The sequence below is a fragment of the Moschus berezovskii genome, chromosome 8 (genome assembly GCF_049115385.1).
Source record: "Moschus berezovskii isolate FMDL1 chromosome 8, NW_MosBer_1.0, whole genome shotgun sequence".
Classification (NCBI taxonomy): domain Eukaryota; kingdom Metazoa; phylum Chordata; class Mammalia; order Artiodactyla; family Moschidae; genus Moschus; species Moschus berezovskii.
In genome coordinates this window covers 94,497,585-94,515,266 of record NC_142467.1, presented here as the reverse complement: position 1 = coordinate 94,515,266, position 17,682 = coordinate 94,497,585, and the positions used below count along the sequence as shown (strand labels likewise).

The 17,682-nt window shown below is 52.4% G+C and overlaps 1 protein-coding gene across 2 annotated transcripts; it reads left to right on the top strand.

The window, feature by feature from the left end:
* The first annotated feature begins 7,243 nt into the window (after positions 1–7,243).
* On the top strand, positions 7,244–12,488 carry TINCR (TINCR ubiquitin domain containing). 2 transcript variants are annotated; one of them, XR_016038073.1, is made up of 3 exons: positions 7,258–7,570; positions 10,719–10,830; positions 11,358–12,488. XR_016038073.1 is itself a non-coding variant. In XM_055430660.2 (2 exons), exons 1-2 carry the CDS (start codon positions 7,311–7,313, stop codon positions 11,428–11,430), a joined length of 333 nt encoding a protein of 110 aa, XP_055286635.1. In that variant the 5' UTR covers positions 7,244–7,310; the 3' UTR covers positions 11,431–12,488. The 2 variants fall into 2 exon arrangements, 1 of the variants encoding a protein (XP_055286635.1); XM_055430660.2 differs by lacking the exon at positions 10,719–10,830 and having other exon boundaries at positions 7,244–7,570.
* Positions 12,489–17,682: the final 5,194 nt, after the last annotated feature.

Below are 17,682 nucleotides of genomic sequence, written 5' to 3'. Positions count from 1 at the left end.
TGTGTTTTCCTTGGTCTGGGTGTGTGTGTGCACAAGTGTTCTGAAACGGGTGTGTCTGGCTTTATCTTGGGAGTGTGCATCTAGCCAGTCTCGGTCTCATTCTGTCTCAAGGTGTGTGGTGTGTGTGTGTGTGTCAGAGGCTTGGCGGGGGGGGTTGTCTCTATGTGTCTGATATTTCCACGCACCCAGAAACTTGCCACACTCTCCTTTCCCAGCAGTTCTGCATTGAGTCACCCAAGAAACTGGAGAACCAAAACATTCAGGAAAATTTCCTGGGATGCCAGAGGCAATACTCTCTGGAGAGACAAGAATGGGTGTCCACAGAGGTGACTGAGCAGATTTTAGGTTCTGCTAAACCCAAGCACTTACTTGGTGCTGCTTTTCAGGCTGTGGACTCAGTTTCCTCATCTGTATAATGGGTCTGATATGATAGCAGCCTCATAGATTTGTTGTTCAGTGATTAAGTGAGTTCGGGTTTGTAAAGCTCTTTGAACACTGCCTGGCATACAGCCAATGGACTCAGTAAGTTTCAGAAACCATCTCTTTGATCCTTATAACTACAAGCACATCCATTAACCTGTGGGTCAGTGGGATCCCCTGAGAATTCTCCACTCACCACTAGGGATCTGAGGGTCATTTTAAAGACTCAAATAAAGCTGCATTGGCTCTTACTGCAGCACATTAAGATCTTTGGGATCTTCAATCATTGTTGCATCATGTGGAATCTTCCATTGCAGCATGTGGGATCTAGTTCCCTGACCAGGGGTCAAACCCCAGCCCTTGGCATTGGGGAAAAGGAGTCTCAACCACTGGACCACCTGGGAAGTCCTTAGAGTGTCTTTTTTTTTTTTTTCAACTTTTTAATCAAAGTATAAGATGGCATCACCAACTCGATGGACATGAGTTTGAGTGAACCCCAGGAGTTGGTGATGGACAGGGAGGCCTGGCGTGCTGTGATTCATGGGGTCGCAAAGAGTCGGACACGACTGAGCGACTGAACTGAACTGAACTGATAGTTGATTTACAATGTTGTGTTAATTTCTGCAGTAAAGCGAAGTGACTCAGTTATACATGTTTCTTTTTAATATTCTTTTCCATTGTGGTTTATCCCAGGATATAGTTGAATATGGGCTTCCCATGTGGCTCAGAGGTAAAGAATCTGCCTGCCCAATGTGCGGAGATGCAGGACACATGGGTTTGTTTCCTGGGGTGGGAAGATCTCCTGGAGGAGGGCATGGCAACCCACTCCAGTATTCTTGCCTGGAAAATCCCATGGACAGAGGAGCCTGGGAGGCTACAGTCCATGGAGTCCCAAAGAGTCAGACATGCCTTAGCAACTGAGCATGTTCATGCATAGTTGAATATGGTTCCCTGTGCTATTCAGTAGAGCCTTGTCATTTGTCCATTCTCTATAATAACTTGCATCTGCTAATCCCAAACTCCCATTCCATCCCTCCTGTATCCCCTTTCCCCCTTGGCAGCCATAGATCTGTGGTCTATGTCTGTGAGTCTGTTTCTATTTTGTAGACAGGTTCACTTGTGGCATAGTTTAGATTCCACATAAAAGTGAAACCGTGTGGTGTTTGTCTTTGCCTGACTTACGTCATCACTTAGTATATAATCATCTCTAGGGCCATCCATTGTTGCTGCAAAATGGCATAATTTCATTCCTTTTATGGCTGAGTAGTGTTCCACGGTATGCACTGGAGCTCTTATATGGAAAAATTCATTCACCAGTTCTTGGAAACATTATGTGGGCCATAATAACCAAACAACAACAGAAACAATAGAAAAAAACAGATTCAGCCCCTGGGTTTCCAGTTTGAGAGATGCTCTGGTCCAAGGGGACAAGTTTCGCCAAGAAATCTGTGTCACAAGAGGCTAAGTATTTGTGATTTCATAAGTTGGCCATGCCAATGACTATGTCACAGGTTGGGGCCACGCTAGCACAGCATTCTCCCTCCCTATCTACCTGCAGTATTGGTGGGGTGCAGGCCTCCACCTACACACAGGCCTTCTGCCTCTGACTGCCACGTATTCCTCTGCCTGCCAAGACAGCCAGAGTGATGTGTTGGCTGCCACTCAGGATCCTGGCTCCAGGATTCTATTGTTCTGTCCACACGGTGCCTCTTGGGAGATCTTAGTTCCCTGACCAGGGATTGAACCCAGGATCTGGCAGTGAAAAATTCGGTGTTCTAACCAGTGGACTGCCAGAGAATTCCCGCTAGGATTCTAGAACGTTCAGGAAGAGGGGAGATTATTCTGAAGATCTAGAATGCCGGGCACTCTCAGATTCTGGGTGTCCACGATTTCAGAGATTCCACAATTCAGATCCGCCCAGGTTCTAGAACTCAGGGATTCACCAAGCTTGGCACTGCCCGCCCGGGTCTCCCATAATTGCCCGTGACAGATAATACAGTATCTCGAGGCAGAAACCATGATCCCTCTAATCCAGCGGCCGAGGCAGAGGGCCTACTGCCTGCGGCCACCTGGCTTTTCCTAACGGCTTAATGAGAAAGTCAGAATTAATTGGAACTGGCACCCAGCACTTGCAGGGCTCGGCGTGGCCGGCTCGGCCTCCATATGTTAAAGCTGAGCGTCTCTGATTCTGCTCTGACCTGTTCTGCACACCAACAGGTGCGTTGCCTGAAACTTGGAGGTTAGCCTGACAAGGGAGGTGGCTGGGGCTGTGGTGACCAGTGTCACAGGTAAAGTCAGCCCCACCCCACCCCTGCCTGAGACAGTGCGACCAGCATTCTGGACCCTCAGTCTCTCCCTCCTCTGCGCCCATTTCCCTCCTTTGCTCAGTGAGACCAGCCTCAGAATTCCTTGTGGATTACATGTAAATTGCTCAGCCTGTGTGCTGTGCTATAATCTGTCCTTGGGCACCTGGTTAGAGTCCCAGAAGGGATACAGCAGTTTCTCATTTTAATAGCTATTACCAGAGAGATTAGAACATGTCACACATATAATCAGAGAGATTAGAACATGCACCCCCAGTGCATGAGACTTCTCTTTTCCCCAAACCCCAGCAACATGGTGAATTATCAAACTTTTTCATCATTAGCAACCTGATAGATTTTTTAAAAAGTATTTCGTGGTAGTTTTATTTTATATTTAGCTTTTGACAAGTCAGAATGAACTCCCTTTTATATGCTTAGAAGACAGCTGTATTCCCTTTTCAGAAACTGTTCATATCATTTGCCTCTTCTATTGGATTTTTGGTCCTCATTGACTTCTGAAAGCTCTTTACATATTAAGGAAATCATTCTATCGTCTATCATGTCTTGGAAAAGTTTCTCTGACTTAATCTATTGACTCTTCTAGTATTTGTGTGTGTGTATAGGAATTCTATATTTGTATGTAGTCAGTTATTAATTTTTTAAATCATTAAAGGTGTAATCTCATGCTTCAACACACTGGGATCATTATTATTAAACTTCCATGTTTTCTTCTAATAGTTTAGTAGTTTCTCTGTTTCTGTCTCTCTCTCTCTCTGTTTTTGCTTGGTGGGGGATGACCCATCTGGAATTAAATTTCTTCTTGTTGTTGTTGCTGTTCAGTTGCCCAGTTGTGTCCAACTCTTTGCGACCCCACTGACTGCAGCACGCTAGGCTTCCCTGTCCTTCCCTATCTCCCAGTGATGCCATCCACCCATCTCATCCTCTAACACCCTCTTCTCCTCTTGCCCTCAATCTTTCCCAGCATCAGGGACTTTTGCAATGAGCCGGCTGTTCACATCAGATGACCAAAATACTGGAGCTTCAGCTTCAGCCCTTCCAATGAATATTCAGGGTTGATTTCCCTTAAGATTGACTGGTTTGATCTCCTTTCTGTCCAAGGGACTTTCAGGAGTCTTCTCCAGCACCACAGTTCAAAAGCATCAATTCTTTGGCATTCTGCCTTCATTACGGTCCAGCTCTCACAACCATACATGACCACTGGGAAGACCATAACCTTGATTATACGCACCTTTGTCAGCAGAACAATGTCTCTGCTTTTCAACACTGTCTAGGTTTGTCATAGCTTTCCTGCCGAGAAGCAATCGTCTTCTGATTTCATGGCTGCGGTCACCATCCTCAGTGAGTTTAGAGCCCAAGAAGAGGAAATCTGTCACGACTTTCACTTTTTCTCCTTCGGTTTGCCATGAAGTAACGGGGCTGGATGCCATGATCTTAGTTTTTTTTTAATATTTAGTTTTAAGCCAGTTCTTTCACTCTCCTCCTTTACCCTCATCAAGAGGCTCTTTAGTTCCTCTTCACCTTCTGCCATTAGGGTGGTATCATCCACATATCTGAGGTTGTTGGTGTTTCTCCCACCTATCTTGTTCCAGCTTGTAACTCATCCAGCCTGCCATTTCTCATGATGTGCTCAGTGTGCAGGTTAAACAAACAGGTGACAGCAGACAGCCCTGTTGTACTCCTTTCTCCATCTTGAACCAATCAGTTGTTCCATGCAGGGTTCTAACTGTTTCTTCTTGACCCCCATACAGGTTTCTCAGGAGACAGGTCCCATTTCTTTAAGAGCTTTCCACAGTTTGTTATGGCACACACAGTCAAAGGCTTTAGCACAGTCCATGAAACAGAGGTTTCCTGGAATTCCTGTTTTCCTGGAATTTCCTAGCTTTCTCTACGATCCAGCGAATGTTGGTAATTTTATCTCTGGTTCCTCTTCTTTTTCTAAACCGGCTTGGACATCTGGAAGTTCTTGGTTTGCATAATACTGAAGCCTAGCATGCAAGATTTTAAGCATGTCCTTACTAGCATGGGAGATGAGTGCAACTGTCCAATGGTTAGCACATTCTTCAGTACTACCCTTCTTGGGAATTGGGATGAGGATTTACCTTTTCCAGTGCTGTGGCCACTGCTGCTTGCCCCAAGCAATTAAATTTGCTCTTCAGTTCTGTTCCGTTCCATCGCTCAGTCGTGTCCGACTCTTTGCGACCCCGTGGACTGTAGCCTACCAGGCTTCTCCGTCCATGGGATTCTCCAGGCAAGAATACTGGAATGGGTTGCTGTTTCCTTCTCCAAAATTTGCTCTTAGCCACCTTTAAAATCTCCATCTGAAATCTGATGGTTGTCTAAGCAGCTGCATAGAAAGTGGATGATAGCATGATGACTGAAGCCGGGTGGCTAGGGTTCAAATCCTGGCTCTGCCATTTTTCACCATGTATCCTCAAGGAAATGACCCTCTCTGAGTCTCACTTTTTTGCTGTTGTTCAGTCACTGAGTCATGTCGGACTCTTTACAACCCCATGGGCTGTAGACCTCAGGCTCCTCTGTCCATGGGGTTTTCCAGGCAAGAATACTGTAGTGAGTAGCCATTTCCTTCTTCAGGGGATCTTCCCAACCCAGGGATTGAACTCGTGTCTCCCACATCTCCTGCATTAGCAGACGGGTTCTTTACCACTGCCTTCACCTGGGAAGCCCAAATCTCACTTTACTTCTCTGTATAATGGGAGAAAATAGTGCCATGTGAGAATTAAGGGAAGTTTTCTTTTCTTTTTTAAAATCAAGTATTTAGAAGGCCATCTGTCACTGAGCAGGTTTTTTTCTCTCTCTGTTTCCTGTTTGCTATTTTTGTTTTTATTTGCTTTTCCTTGAGGGGTTTAATTGCACTTGACGATTCTTTCAGCATAGCCAATTAGCCAGTGACTATGCTTCAGGAACATTTCCAAGTGCTTACGTGCAGTAATTCATTCCTTGTAACAATCCCATTGGACAGATGGCAACATTGAGTCCCAGAGAGGTTAAGTTCCTTCCTAAGAAATATGCAAGGGTCAGGGTCGGGCTCAGAACTCTCGATCTGCCCACTGCCCTGTTCTGATTTCAGCCTCCCTCCCCAGCTTTTGGTCACTGCTGAAGGAGGAGCACCCACGGGGCTCCACAGTAACTGGCTTCTAAGTACAGACAGCCTCTCTGAGGTCAAGTCAACATTCTGGACACCCAGAACTGGTCAGTCCTGTCCTGGCAGGTATGGCGATGGATGGGGGCAAGCAGCAATCAAGGAAGGCTTTCAGGAAGAGGGTGCTTGGATAAGTAAGACTGGAGAGGCTGGTGGAGCCTGAGAAAGGGGTTGCCAGGGTGGGGGAAGACTGTATGGAACTGGGAGTAGGTGATTTCCTGCTTACAAGCCTCCCCTGACTGTCACTGGCCACAAGCCTTGACTCTTGCTTATCCCCACTAGGCATACAACTAAACAGTTGTTGATCATGGACAGGTAATTCCTTGGTGGGAGTGTTGAACTCCTACGCATATGCTAAAGCCCTAGTGCTCCATGCCCACCCATTTGGAAAGCCAGCTATCCCTACTGGCCTTTTCCAGCTTGGGGTCTCTTCTACCACTCAAACCCTGACCACATAGCACTGGGAATCTGTGTGTCCAGCTCTGTGTCCCTGACCTTCAGTTGGGTGACCCTTGAAGGCATAGCCCTAAATTGAGATTTCTCTGGTGCACAGCATCACTCATCCAGCCTGGACATAGAATAAGTACTGGTTGAACGTATCATCAAGGAAATAAGAGACTAAATGAGAGTCAGATATGTGAGTGACAAATAGAAACCTCAGTCACTTCCCTCCAGGACTCCCATCTCCCTTAGGGTAAAAGCCCAAGTCCTCCGTGTGGACCTTCAAGGCCCTGCACGACCTGCTGCATTCCCCGCCCCCCGCCCCCAGCTTAGCTCACTCTGCTCCAGCCCCATAGGCCTCCTCATTGCTCCTCCAAGACACTAAGCAGGGTCTTGCCCCAGGGCCTTTGCACAGGCTGTTCCCCAGCTCAGCATGCAGTAAGCACTCTTGATTGTGACCTTTTACGTGGCTGGCTCACTCCTTCATCAGATATTCATTCAAATGCCACCTCCACAGAGGGGCGTCCCTTGACCTTGATCTCTGAAATAGCAGGCCTGGTCCCTGCCTGGTCCCTCCCTGATCTCTGAAATAGCTCTGGTCCCTGCCTGGTACTTCCCACGATCGGATGCAGTGTGCATTCACATAGTTATCTTTATGATGCGGCTGTTTTCTGTACATTTTATTCCCTGGTTCCCTGGGCGCCCCCATCTGCCTGGCGCTCAGTAGGCACTTAATACATCTCGGCGTAAATCGAGGGGCGTCTGCGGGTGGGAGACTCGCTGGCCCCGCGCCCTCACCGCGCCCCGCCCTCGCGGGGCCTCCAGCCTGCGCGCCGGGCGTGCCCAGGAGGGCGGGGCGGGGCGCGGCCGCGGCGGGGGCGGGCGGCCGGGCCGGTCGGGTGGGTGCGGAGGGCGGGCGCGCGCGCGCGGGGCCCCGAGCCGGGTCCGAGCGCCCGGTGCGGGCCATGGAGGGGCTGCGGCGGGGCCTATCTCGCTGGAAGCGCTACCACATCAAGGTGCACCTGGCGGACGAGGCGCTGCTGCTGCCGCTCACTGTGCGGCCTCGGGACACGCTCAGCGACCTGCGCGCCCAGCTCGTGGGCCAGGGAGTGAGCTCCTGGAAGCGCACCTTCTACTACAACGCCCGGCGGCTGGACGACCACCAGACGGTGCGCGACGTGCGCCTACAGGACGGCTCGGTGCTGCTGCTCGTCAGCGACCCCAGGTGGCCGGGGGCGGGGGCGGCGGCCTGGGAACTGGGGCGGGGGCCTGGGGGCGGGGGTCGGGTGGCCCTGGATGGAGTTCCGGGTGAGGGGTGAGTCAGGGCTCCGGAGAGGCGACGGGGAACTGGAGGGGTGGGTTGGGAAGTGGGTCAGGATTGACGGGACCTGGGGGGCACTGCTGGGCCTGGCTGGGGTGGAAGATGGGAGGTGGTGGGTCAGGGCTGGGGAGAGAACAGGGGGCCTGGCTGGGTCCCAGGCGAGGGGTGAGTCAGGCCCATGGGGGAGATGGCAAGGAAATGAGAGCCTGGCTGGCGTCCCGGGTTGGGTGGGAGGTGGGTCAGGATGGATAGGGCCTGGGGGGCACCGCTGGGCCTGGCTGGCATCGCCAGTGCGGTGGGAAGTTGGGAAGTGGGTCAGGCTTGGGGGAGGTGAGGAGAGAACTTGGCTGGGATGGGGTGGAGTGGGATGGTGGTTGCTGGGGAGGGTGGACTAGGGGCCCTTCTCGCCCCTGTTTGCCACCCCCATTCTCCCCTCCAAGCACTGGCTATTGTGGGAACCCGCTGGGAAGGAAGGATGGAGGGAGCCAGGTGCCAGGAAAGGTCAGGAGGGCTGCTCGGTTCTCCCTGCAGGCTTTCTTCTTCTATCACTCTGTCTGCCTCTCTGAAGCCTCCCCTGCATTTCTCTTGATCTCTCTGTTTTCCGTCAATCCCTCTCTAGGGAATGCTGTCCCTATTAAATTTCATTTCCTTTCCTCTTCCTGTCTCTATTCATTTCTGTCTCTGCTGTTTTTCTCTATGTATGTATGTCTCTCTTCCTTCTCTGTTCATCCATTTCCCCCACCACCCCTGCTTTCCCTACAAACTCCTGCTACCCTTGCTGCCCATGCTCTGATCTGGATATCTGGCTGGGGTGGAAGATGGGAGGTGGTGGGTCAGGGCTGGGGAGAGAACAGGGGGCCTGGCTGGGTCCCAGGCGAGGGGTGAGTCAGGCCCATGGGGGAGATGGCAAGGAAATGAGAGCCTGGCTGGCTCTCATTAATATCTGGGGATATCCAGAGAGGTCCCCTGGCCAAGGTAACCTGAGATGAGTGGGTCTCCCAATTCAAGGAGGGTGGGGGTTGGGCAGAAGGGCCATGGGAACAGCACACACAGAGCCCTGGGACAGCTTTGGGAAATGGTGAAGGCTGATGCTTGGCTAGATGGACAATGAGATGGAGGAGATGGGCAGTGGCTGGTCCCAGAACCCAGGATAGACATGCTGGATGGGGGAGGAACTGGACCTTTCTGTGTAATCTTGGAGTTTATGGGGGTTATGCTTGCTGGGCCTCTAGAGGCTTGATCCACCAAGCCTGGGGTGGCTTTTTAAAAATATTTATTTGATCGCACTGGGTCTTAGTTGCAGCACTTGAGATCTTTGATTTTCACTGTGACACGCGTGATCTTTCAGTTGCAGCATGCAAATTCTTAGTTGCAGCATGTGGGATCAAGTACCCTGACCAGGGATCGAACCCAGGCCCTCTGCATTGGGAGCTCAGAGTCTTAGCCACTGGACCATCAGGAAAGTCCCTGGGGGATATTTTGAGAGCAGTAGTCTCAGATGACAGTCCTGAAGGCTCAAGATGCATTAGGAGGGCTTGCCTCTCCAGGACCTCTCGAGGGAGGGTCTCAAGGGTAGGAGGAGATGGGGTGTGCTGGGAGAGGATGTTCCTGGCAGTGGCCAGACAAAGCCTAGCAGCTGAATGATGCACAAATGCCCACACACTCAATGTTCAATATACAATCCGTTCCGTTGCTCAGTCGTGTCCGACTCTTTGCGACCCTGTGGACTGTAGCCTACCAGGCTTCTCCGTCCATGGGAGTCTCCAGGCAAGAATACTGGAATGGGTTACCATTTCCTTCTCCAGTAAGCATTCATTAATTGTCTACTGTATGCCAGGTCATGTGCTGGGCACTGGCATTCAGCAGGGACCCAGACTAGGCTTGCCCTCACGGAGTCCACAGTCAGTCTAGTGGGAGAGACAGACAAGGAACCAAATAAATATGTGATAAAACATCAGGTTGTAATAAGTGCTGTGGAAAGTTGCAGGAAGGTCAAGAGTGATGGAGGTATTGCTGCCTTATCAACAGTGGCCAGGGGCGGTGTCTAAGAGAAGGTGACATTTCAGAGTACCATGTGAAGGAGCTGATTAAACAGAGAACAAGAGTAGGCAGGAGGGTGTTCCAGGCAGAGGGCACAACATATGCAAATGCCCTCGGGCAGGACCTGGTGTGTTGGAGGAACAGTGAGGAGGCCCCTGTGTCTGGGGCAGAGTGAGCGAGGGGGGGAGAGGGGAGGGCAGGGAGGGGCTGGGGCAGGTCATGCAGGACCTTGTGGGCCATAGGGAGGACTTGGGCTTTGACCCCCCAGGGAGATGGGAGCCCTGGAGGGCTGTGGGCAGAGGAGGGGTGTGGCCTGACTCAGGTGCTCACGGGCGCCCTCTGCAGGAAGGATAGACTGGTGGAGGAGGGGAGGTCTGCTGATGGTGCCTGGCGGTGGCAGCTGCACTGAGACAGTCAACTTGCTGTTCCTCCAACTCTCTGGGTGTGGTCCTACCTCAGGGCCTTTGCACTGCTGTTCCCTCTACCTGGAATGCTTTCCACTTCCCTCCCTCAGCTCCTTCAGGGCTTAGTTCAGTGTCGATTATCCTCAGTGTAATTTTCCCTGACCACCTGTTTAAAACTGCATCCCACCAACACCTGCTTTATCTTTCTCCCTGGAACTGACTTGTCTATATTTCACTGATTATTTTTGCTAATATTTTACTAATTCTTTTCACCCCATCTCCCCCACTAGACTGTAAACTCTATGAGGGCGTTGTTGTCCATCCTATTCACTGCTGTCTCCCCAGTTCAGTGCCTGGCACACAGTAGGTGCTCAACAAATGTTCATTGACTGTATGATCTTTGGAGGTGAGGAAGAGGATGCTCAGAACATCTTCCTGGAGTCCTAGTGGCTCCTGGAAGCAAGAGAGAGGATCTCTAGGGTGGAAGCAAGTCATGGCAGATGCAGAAAGATGCACTGGCTGGATACCAAGCAAACCAGGAGGCCTTAAGTGTCAAGGTGAGGGCTACATTGGCCTGTAACCTGTGTCTTTCTGTCTCCCTCCTGCAGGTAACCTGGGTTGAAGGACGTGGAGCCATGGCTAAGGGGACCAAAGGTGCTGGCTGAAGGAGCAGGCTGGGATGGGGAGGGGAATCTCCTGGGAGCCTTGACCTCACTCAGGGTAAGCCTCTCTAGTACTTGGGACATGGAAGGGACCTTGGAGATGATGGAGACCATAGATGGGTAAACTGAGGCCCAGAGACAAGAAGGAACTCATCTCTGATGACCATCACCCCTCTCCATATTCCTACACTTCTAGACCCCGGGGTAGGGTCACTGACCTCATGTTCTCACTTCCCTTTGAACTAACACGTGGCCCTGAGTAATGCTGCCCTGACTTGCTGTGTGTCCTTGGGCAAATTGCTCATGTGCTCCGGATTCTGTTACTCCCCCTCCTACCATTGAAAGAGTGGGCTTTGGTTGGCATGTTTGGTGTAGTTGCACTCTTTGCCTGCAATTCCTATAAATGCCACCAGGTGGCTCCAAGTGCCAAGCTCCCCTGGCTACCCGGGTGATGGAAGGGGAGGAGCTGGTGGCAGGTATTAGGAGGAAAGATAAGAAGGAAGACTGGTCAGAGAGCTGGTCTTTCACCCTCTTATTGGGGCCTGGATTGAAATTGTCTTATCCCCTCCCTCCTGCTGTTCCAAGGTTCTGGGCTCCCAGGATAGATGGTGAAACACTGGCCTGCCCAGCTGCTGCCCACCGCCTGGGACCTTTCTGATGGAGCCCTAGTCCTTGACACTGACTGAGGACGTTGCTGCGCCAGGCCAGCCAGCCTTCCAGTTCTGCTGTGTGATCCTAAGGCCATGGCTCCCACCTTGGCGCTTCAAGTGCCCAGGGGGATCCACAGTGTCATCTTGGGAGGCAGCCGGAGGATGTCACACATGGAAGAGCATAGAGCAGAGAGGAGGGGAGCTGTGGGCATCACCAGCTCCTGCCTTGAACATTCTCTCAGGCATGCCTCTGCCCAAGCTGTGTCCTCCGCTCCAGTCCACCGGGGATTGAAGCCTCCTCCAGGAAGTCTTGGATTTCCCTCTTCCAGCCAGCGAGCACATTGTCCTCTTTGGGGCCCCCGCAATCCCCCTCAACTGTGAACAGCCTCAGCTGGTGGGTGTGGCCGGTTACTCACGAAATCTCAAATGACTGAAGGTGGAGACTGGAGTACCCAGCCCTCTCCCAGCACTCCAGTGTCGTACTGTGCCCCTCCCCCAAACCTCTCTGCAAGTTGTACCCATGCCCGCTCCCTTGTCGGCGTCCTTCACTTGCAGCACAGGGTCTTCTGGTTGAATGGGTGGGGGTCTGTGCCTGGCAGAGCGCTGAGACATTGATGATAATCATGGGGGTGATCCGGACTATTCCAGGAAGTGTGTTGTAGGACTTCTGGGTACGAGACCCTCTGGGTGGGGAATTCCCTGTGGTCCAGTGGTTAGGACTCTGCTTGCGCTGTGCTTCCGGCCAGGGTTCAATCCCTTGTTGGGGAATTAAGATCCTGCAAGCTGCGGTGTGGGGACAGAAAAAAGAAAAAAGGCCCTCCAAGTAGAACGTGGAAGCTCAACTGTATTTCTGATCTTCGGCCGCGGGGCATCGGGTCCTCCGTGCAGTCCACCCACCGCCTGGGTAGCCCATTCACATGTACCCTCGAGGGCTGCGTTCCCCCCTGGGTGCTGGCGTCACAGGGCAGAGGCTCAGGAGTCTGGGAAGAAATGTTTTAATTAAGAGTTTTGTCGGCTGCAGGGCCCAGAGTAGGGAGAGATGGATAATAAATCGTGGCCACGGGGAGAGTAGCGCTCAGATCGGACTTTGTCTTCCACTGGGTGGGGTCAGCACCAGGCCTGTGGGGCTCTGCTAGCCTCCCCTCAGACAAGCCTCTCCAGGGCTGGTGTTCCTCCCCCTGGGGCCAGGCAGCTCAGGCCCCCGCTCCTGCCTGGTTTCAGCCTCGGTGGGTCATGCAAACGCTAAGGGACCTGCCCACTCCCCATCCCCCACCCCTACCCCCAGGACCAAGTAGGAAAGTGGGGCTTTTAATAGTCACCCCAGCTCCATCCTTGGTTCTCACTATGTCCCAAGGTCTGTGCCTGGCCTCCACTTACTCTAGTCTGCCAACTGAAAGGATTGTCAGTGGTGGTGAGGATTGTGACCCATTTTACAGATGGAGCATCCAAGGTCACCCCATTCCCCTCGGGTCTGCTGCCCTGGCCATCCTTCAACTGAAGGGTCCCCAGTCCATGCACAGGTCCCTGATAGAAGAAGGGGGAGAATTTCCTGCTTCTTGCCTGAGGTGGGGGTGGGAGAAAGCATTTTCAGGCCTTTTTTGACATTTAACAAACAGTATGCAAATCACATGCAAATCACATGCAAATCACCACTCATTTCTTAATCCTCGACAGCTCCACTGTGTTCTAAAATAATAATGTTGGACCTGGTCTCTTGGTATTGGCCTGGAGGAGGGGTGCAAGTCTTTTCCCTTCCGTTGCTCTCTCTCTTCCTTTCTTCCTGTTATCTGTTTACTCCCTTCACATTGTTTGTTGGAATCTTCCCACTCCTGAGATGAACACAAACAGCAAAAGTGGCTTCTGACATTCCCATTTTTCAGATGGGAAAACTGAGGCACAGAGAGGGACAAGCCTGGTCTGAGACCCCAGCACCACTTGTAGAAGGCATCCCCACCAAGTGGACAGTACCTGTGACTCACGGAGGAGAGAGAACAGTGGTTGGAGCAGGCCTAATACAGCTTGGAGGAGCCAGGGGGAATTTGCCTTGGGTTTCTTGGCCTTGAATGGCAGTCTGCTTGGCTCTGGAGAAATCTGACATCTACTGATTTTACTCCTCAAGTCATTTCTCCTGCTATGCCATCATCATGTTCTTTGAATTCAGGCCACAGCTTCTCTGCTCAGTTTCCATGCCTTACTGTTTTTGTTTGCAAACTCCTCTTCATTCTTCAAAGTCCCAGCTCCCACGCCCCCTTTGTCATGCAGGCATTTCTGATCCGTCTGAGGTCTGATCTTTCTCTTTATCTCTGGTCCAACCCTGACCCTTTTGGGTACAGCAGCATTATTGTACACTCTGGGTCGTTCCCAGCACTTTTCTGATTATTACTTTTTGTTTTTGGTTGCACGGGGTCTTAATGGCCATGCTCAGGCTCTCTCCAGGTGTGGTGAATGGACACTGCTCTTTGCTGCGGTTCACAGGCTTCTTACTGCAGTGGCTTCTCTTGTTGTGGAGCACAGGCTCTAGGCACACAGGTTTCAGTAGCTGTGGCACGTTGGCTTAGTTGCTCTGCAGCATGTACAGTCTTCCTGGCCCAGGTATCGAACCCATATCCCCTGCACTGGCAGGTGGATTCTTATCCACTGTACCACCAGGGAAGTCGAACACATGTCTGATTTATACACACCTCCAGACTTTTGTATTTTCTGCCCAGGATGTGCTTTCGGGTATTTTTCACCTGACATATTCCTACATTTTCAAGGTCCTGGCACTAATGTCCAACCTCCATTGGGTTCAACAGCCCTGTCCCAGTCGACCTCTGGGTCCTATAGCCTTCAGCCAGCCTGGCTCACTCCTGACCCACAGAACGGGGACGTCTGTGTGTCTTCCCAGTCTTAGGAGTCACCTCTGGGGCCCCAGGATCACTCAAGTTGGGACTAGGTACAGAGGGACCGAATTGAGTGTGTATAGGATAAAAGATTAAGCATTTGGACACACAGCCAAGTTCAATCTCCCTAACTTGGCCTTGAGCTTCGCCCTCCATTGACACTTCAGCCCTAAGCACGTCCTTTTCTCTTCCCTCTTCACTCATCTCCAGGAATGCTTTGCCCTTGACTCCTATTCTGGGTGACCCCAAGCCAGCCCCCTCCCATCTCTGGGCTGTGAAAATAGGGGAAGCCCGGTCCCCCCTCAGGGCCTCTCAGGTACAGCTCTGGCTCCACCCCAGGAGCAAGTCTGGGCTGTGAGGAGTTTCGGGTGAGACTTGGCAGTCACCATCTCTCTCTCAGGCCCGCGGCGTCCGGGGGAGGGGCCACCTCCCGCCTTGGCTGCCCGCTCGCTCTGTGCTCCCAGAAGTTGGAGGGGAGTTTTCCTGGGTGGCAGGTAAACCCAGGTGGTTCCCAGAGGAGGCATCTGTGGCTCAGCCAGAAACTGCAGGTGCCCAGACTTCCCACTTCGGTTTTGCTCTGCCTTCCTCCCTTCCTCCTTCCTCCCTCTCTCTGTCTGGGACTCCAGACTGGATTCTGGCATTATCTAACTTTGTCCATTACTTCAACGGGCATATGTTGAGCATGCTCTGTGTGCCTGGTCTTGTGCTGGCTGCTGGCAATACCAACACAGAGCTTGCTTTGGCTGCCTTAGATGGTGGGGCAAGTTGTCCACTGCACAGAAACGTCCAGCTGGGGTGAGAGGGCCTCAGGAAGGGGACTCTTTTTGAAATTCACACAAAGTGTCCTGCACCACTGAGTGGTGGTCCTGACCCTACTGCCCCCCTGCCTGCCCCCACCGTGTCTTCAGTCAGTCTCTTCTGCACGTACGTGCCTCCCGCTTGGCACTGCTTTCTCTGTGTGTCTCCTGATCTCTGCCTCCACGTCTCATTCTGAGTCTGTCTGCCTCCATCGCTGCCTCTGTCTCTCTCCATGCCCCTGGCAGTTTCTCTGTCTCTTTCTCTGTCTCTATTCCTGTGTCTGTCTCTCGTATCCACTCTCAGAAAGGACACCCTTTCCTGCCGATCCTCTGAGCACAGCCTCTGGGGTGTTTCCGAAAGCTGCTGGCACTGCCCATTCTCTAGTTGTGGACGAAGCACCTCCGGTTTGCAGGGCACTGAGGACAGCATGGTGACCAGGACACCCAGCCGTTGGCCATCCTGGAGTTATAGAGCCAGCAGAGGAGACAGAAGCCACGGGGCGTCGCTCCTGGGATCCCGGAAACCCATCCTCTGAGCTCCCCCCAGTCCTCTTCGGAATGACCTCGGGTGGTCCTTGTTCCTCTGTGGGCCTCAGTTTCCAAACCTGCCAAAACACCTGGGAGGTGTTTAAGGTGGCTGGGCCACAAGCTGCTTGCACGGTCTGGGCTGTCGGTAGAGTCAGAGAGATCCTGACTCATCCCTAAGCCAAAATGGATTTGAAAGAATCCTCTAACGGAAAAACAGTTCTAAGAAAAAAGAAAAAAGTCACAGTCACCTACCCAGGCTGCTCTCTGAGTCACCTGGGGTGGAAGCAGCCTCACTGCCATCCCATGGAACATCAGAGAAACTTCCCGCCTCTTCCCCCGATGGCCCCTGGCTATCCACTGAAAGCTGTTGGCCTCACCATGATGGCTCCAGACCTAGCACTGACCTCACGCTTGTGCTGTGAGCTCCAGTCCCACTTAACCACCTTGCTGACCTCTGAGTGGGAGGAACTCTTTCTGGCCACAGGACCTTTGCATGTGCTGTTTCTGCATTTGGAAGACCCTCTCCTCACCTCTCACCTTTCACTCTTCGCTTTGCAGGTTCAATGTCACTTCCTTGGGGAGGCTCTGAACAACCACGTCCTCTTGGTTTTGCATTCACAAAGTATCCTGTTCTCTTCCTTTATAGCATTAATTATTTATATTATTATTCATTCAATGTGTTATTTTCCCCACTAGCCTCTGGGCACCAAGAGGCTGGGATGAGGTCTGGTCTGGTCACTGCTGGATCATGCAGCATTTAATAACCCAGAGTAAGGGAGTGGGAGCCAGGGACACCCTCCCTTCTCAGGCTCCATAAGGGTCCCCCGTCCTGGTTTCTGCCACCACTGGGTCTAGCTCCAGGTGGCTGCAGGGCACAGAGCCTGGGGATTGGGATTCCGGGCACTCTGGCTCCTGCCACTTTGATAAATGGGGGAAATTCAGAATTAATTATTGACTGCTGCACCGAGCCAGCCTGATCTGGACAGATAAAGAGTGTCCTCACTGTCGCGCCTGCCCAGCACTTCTCGGGAGTTTATTAAAGGTTGGGAGGCGGCTGGCCGACGGGGAGAAGCCCAGAAGGCACTGGAGCCAGATGGAGCTGGTTTGCAAAGCCTGGCTCTGCCAGGCCACTTCGGAAAGCCACAGCGGTCCGCGGATCTCACTGCCCTTGTGGGAGGTCGTATAGGACCTTGCGGGGGCAGAGGGGAGAACTCCACTGAGGGAGGCGGGACCCTGGAGGGCTGTGCATGGAGGAGGGGCGGGGCCTGACTCAGGTGCTCACAGGCGCCCTCCAGTGGCTGCTTCTGGGAGGGCCGACTGTGGGGGCTGAGTTTGGGAGCCAGGACACCAGGGTGGAGGCAACTGAGCTGGTCCAGGTGAGTGATGGCGGGAGGAAGAGCGTTCCAGGCAGAGGGAACATGCAGTGCAAAGGCCCTGAGGCAGGGCCATGCCTGGTGTGTTGGAGGAACAGTAATGAGGCCCACGTGGCGGGAGCAGAGTGAGGAGAAGGGGAGCGGGAGGGGGGCCGGCTGGGAGGAGACAAGGCAGGACCTGGTAGGGAGGGTGTGGGCTCTTCCTCCTCGTTGGATGGGATGTGGTGGGTTTAGCAAGAGCAAAAGCTCTGAGGGGCTGGCGAAGACTGGTTGTACTGTCTCTGGATCCAGGAGTCAAGGATTTGAATCCCTCTGCCTCCCCTTAGCTGAGTGCCTGAGGCTAATGGACTTCCCAGGCGGCTCAGAGGTAAAGAATCCGCTTGCCAATGGAGGAGACGCAGGTTTGATCCCTGGGTGGGGAAGATCCCCTGGAGAAGGAAATGGTAACCCATTCCAGTATTCTTGCCTGGAGAATCCCATGGACAGAGGAGCTGGGGTGAGGGGGCTACAGTCCTTGGGGTCGAAAAAGAGTCAGACACAACTTAGTGACTAAACAGCAACAACAATGAGCCTGATGACTTGCCCTTCTGGGCCTCAGTTTCTCATCCATAAAATCAGTCCAATAGTAGGACACCCTCTCATAGTTCAATTCAGTTCAGTCGCTCAGTCGTGTCTGACTC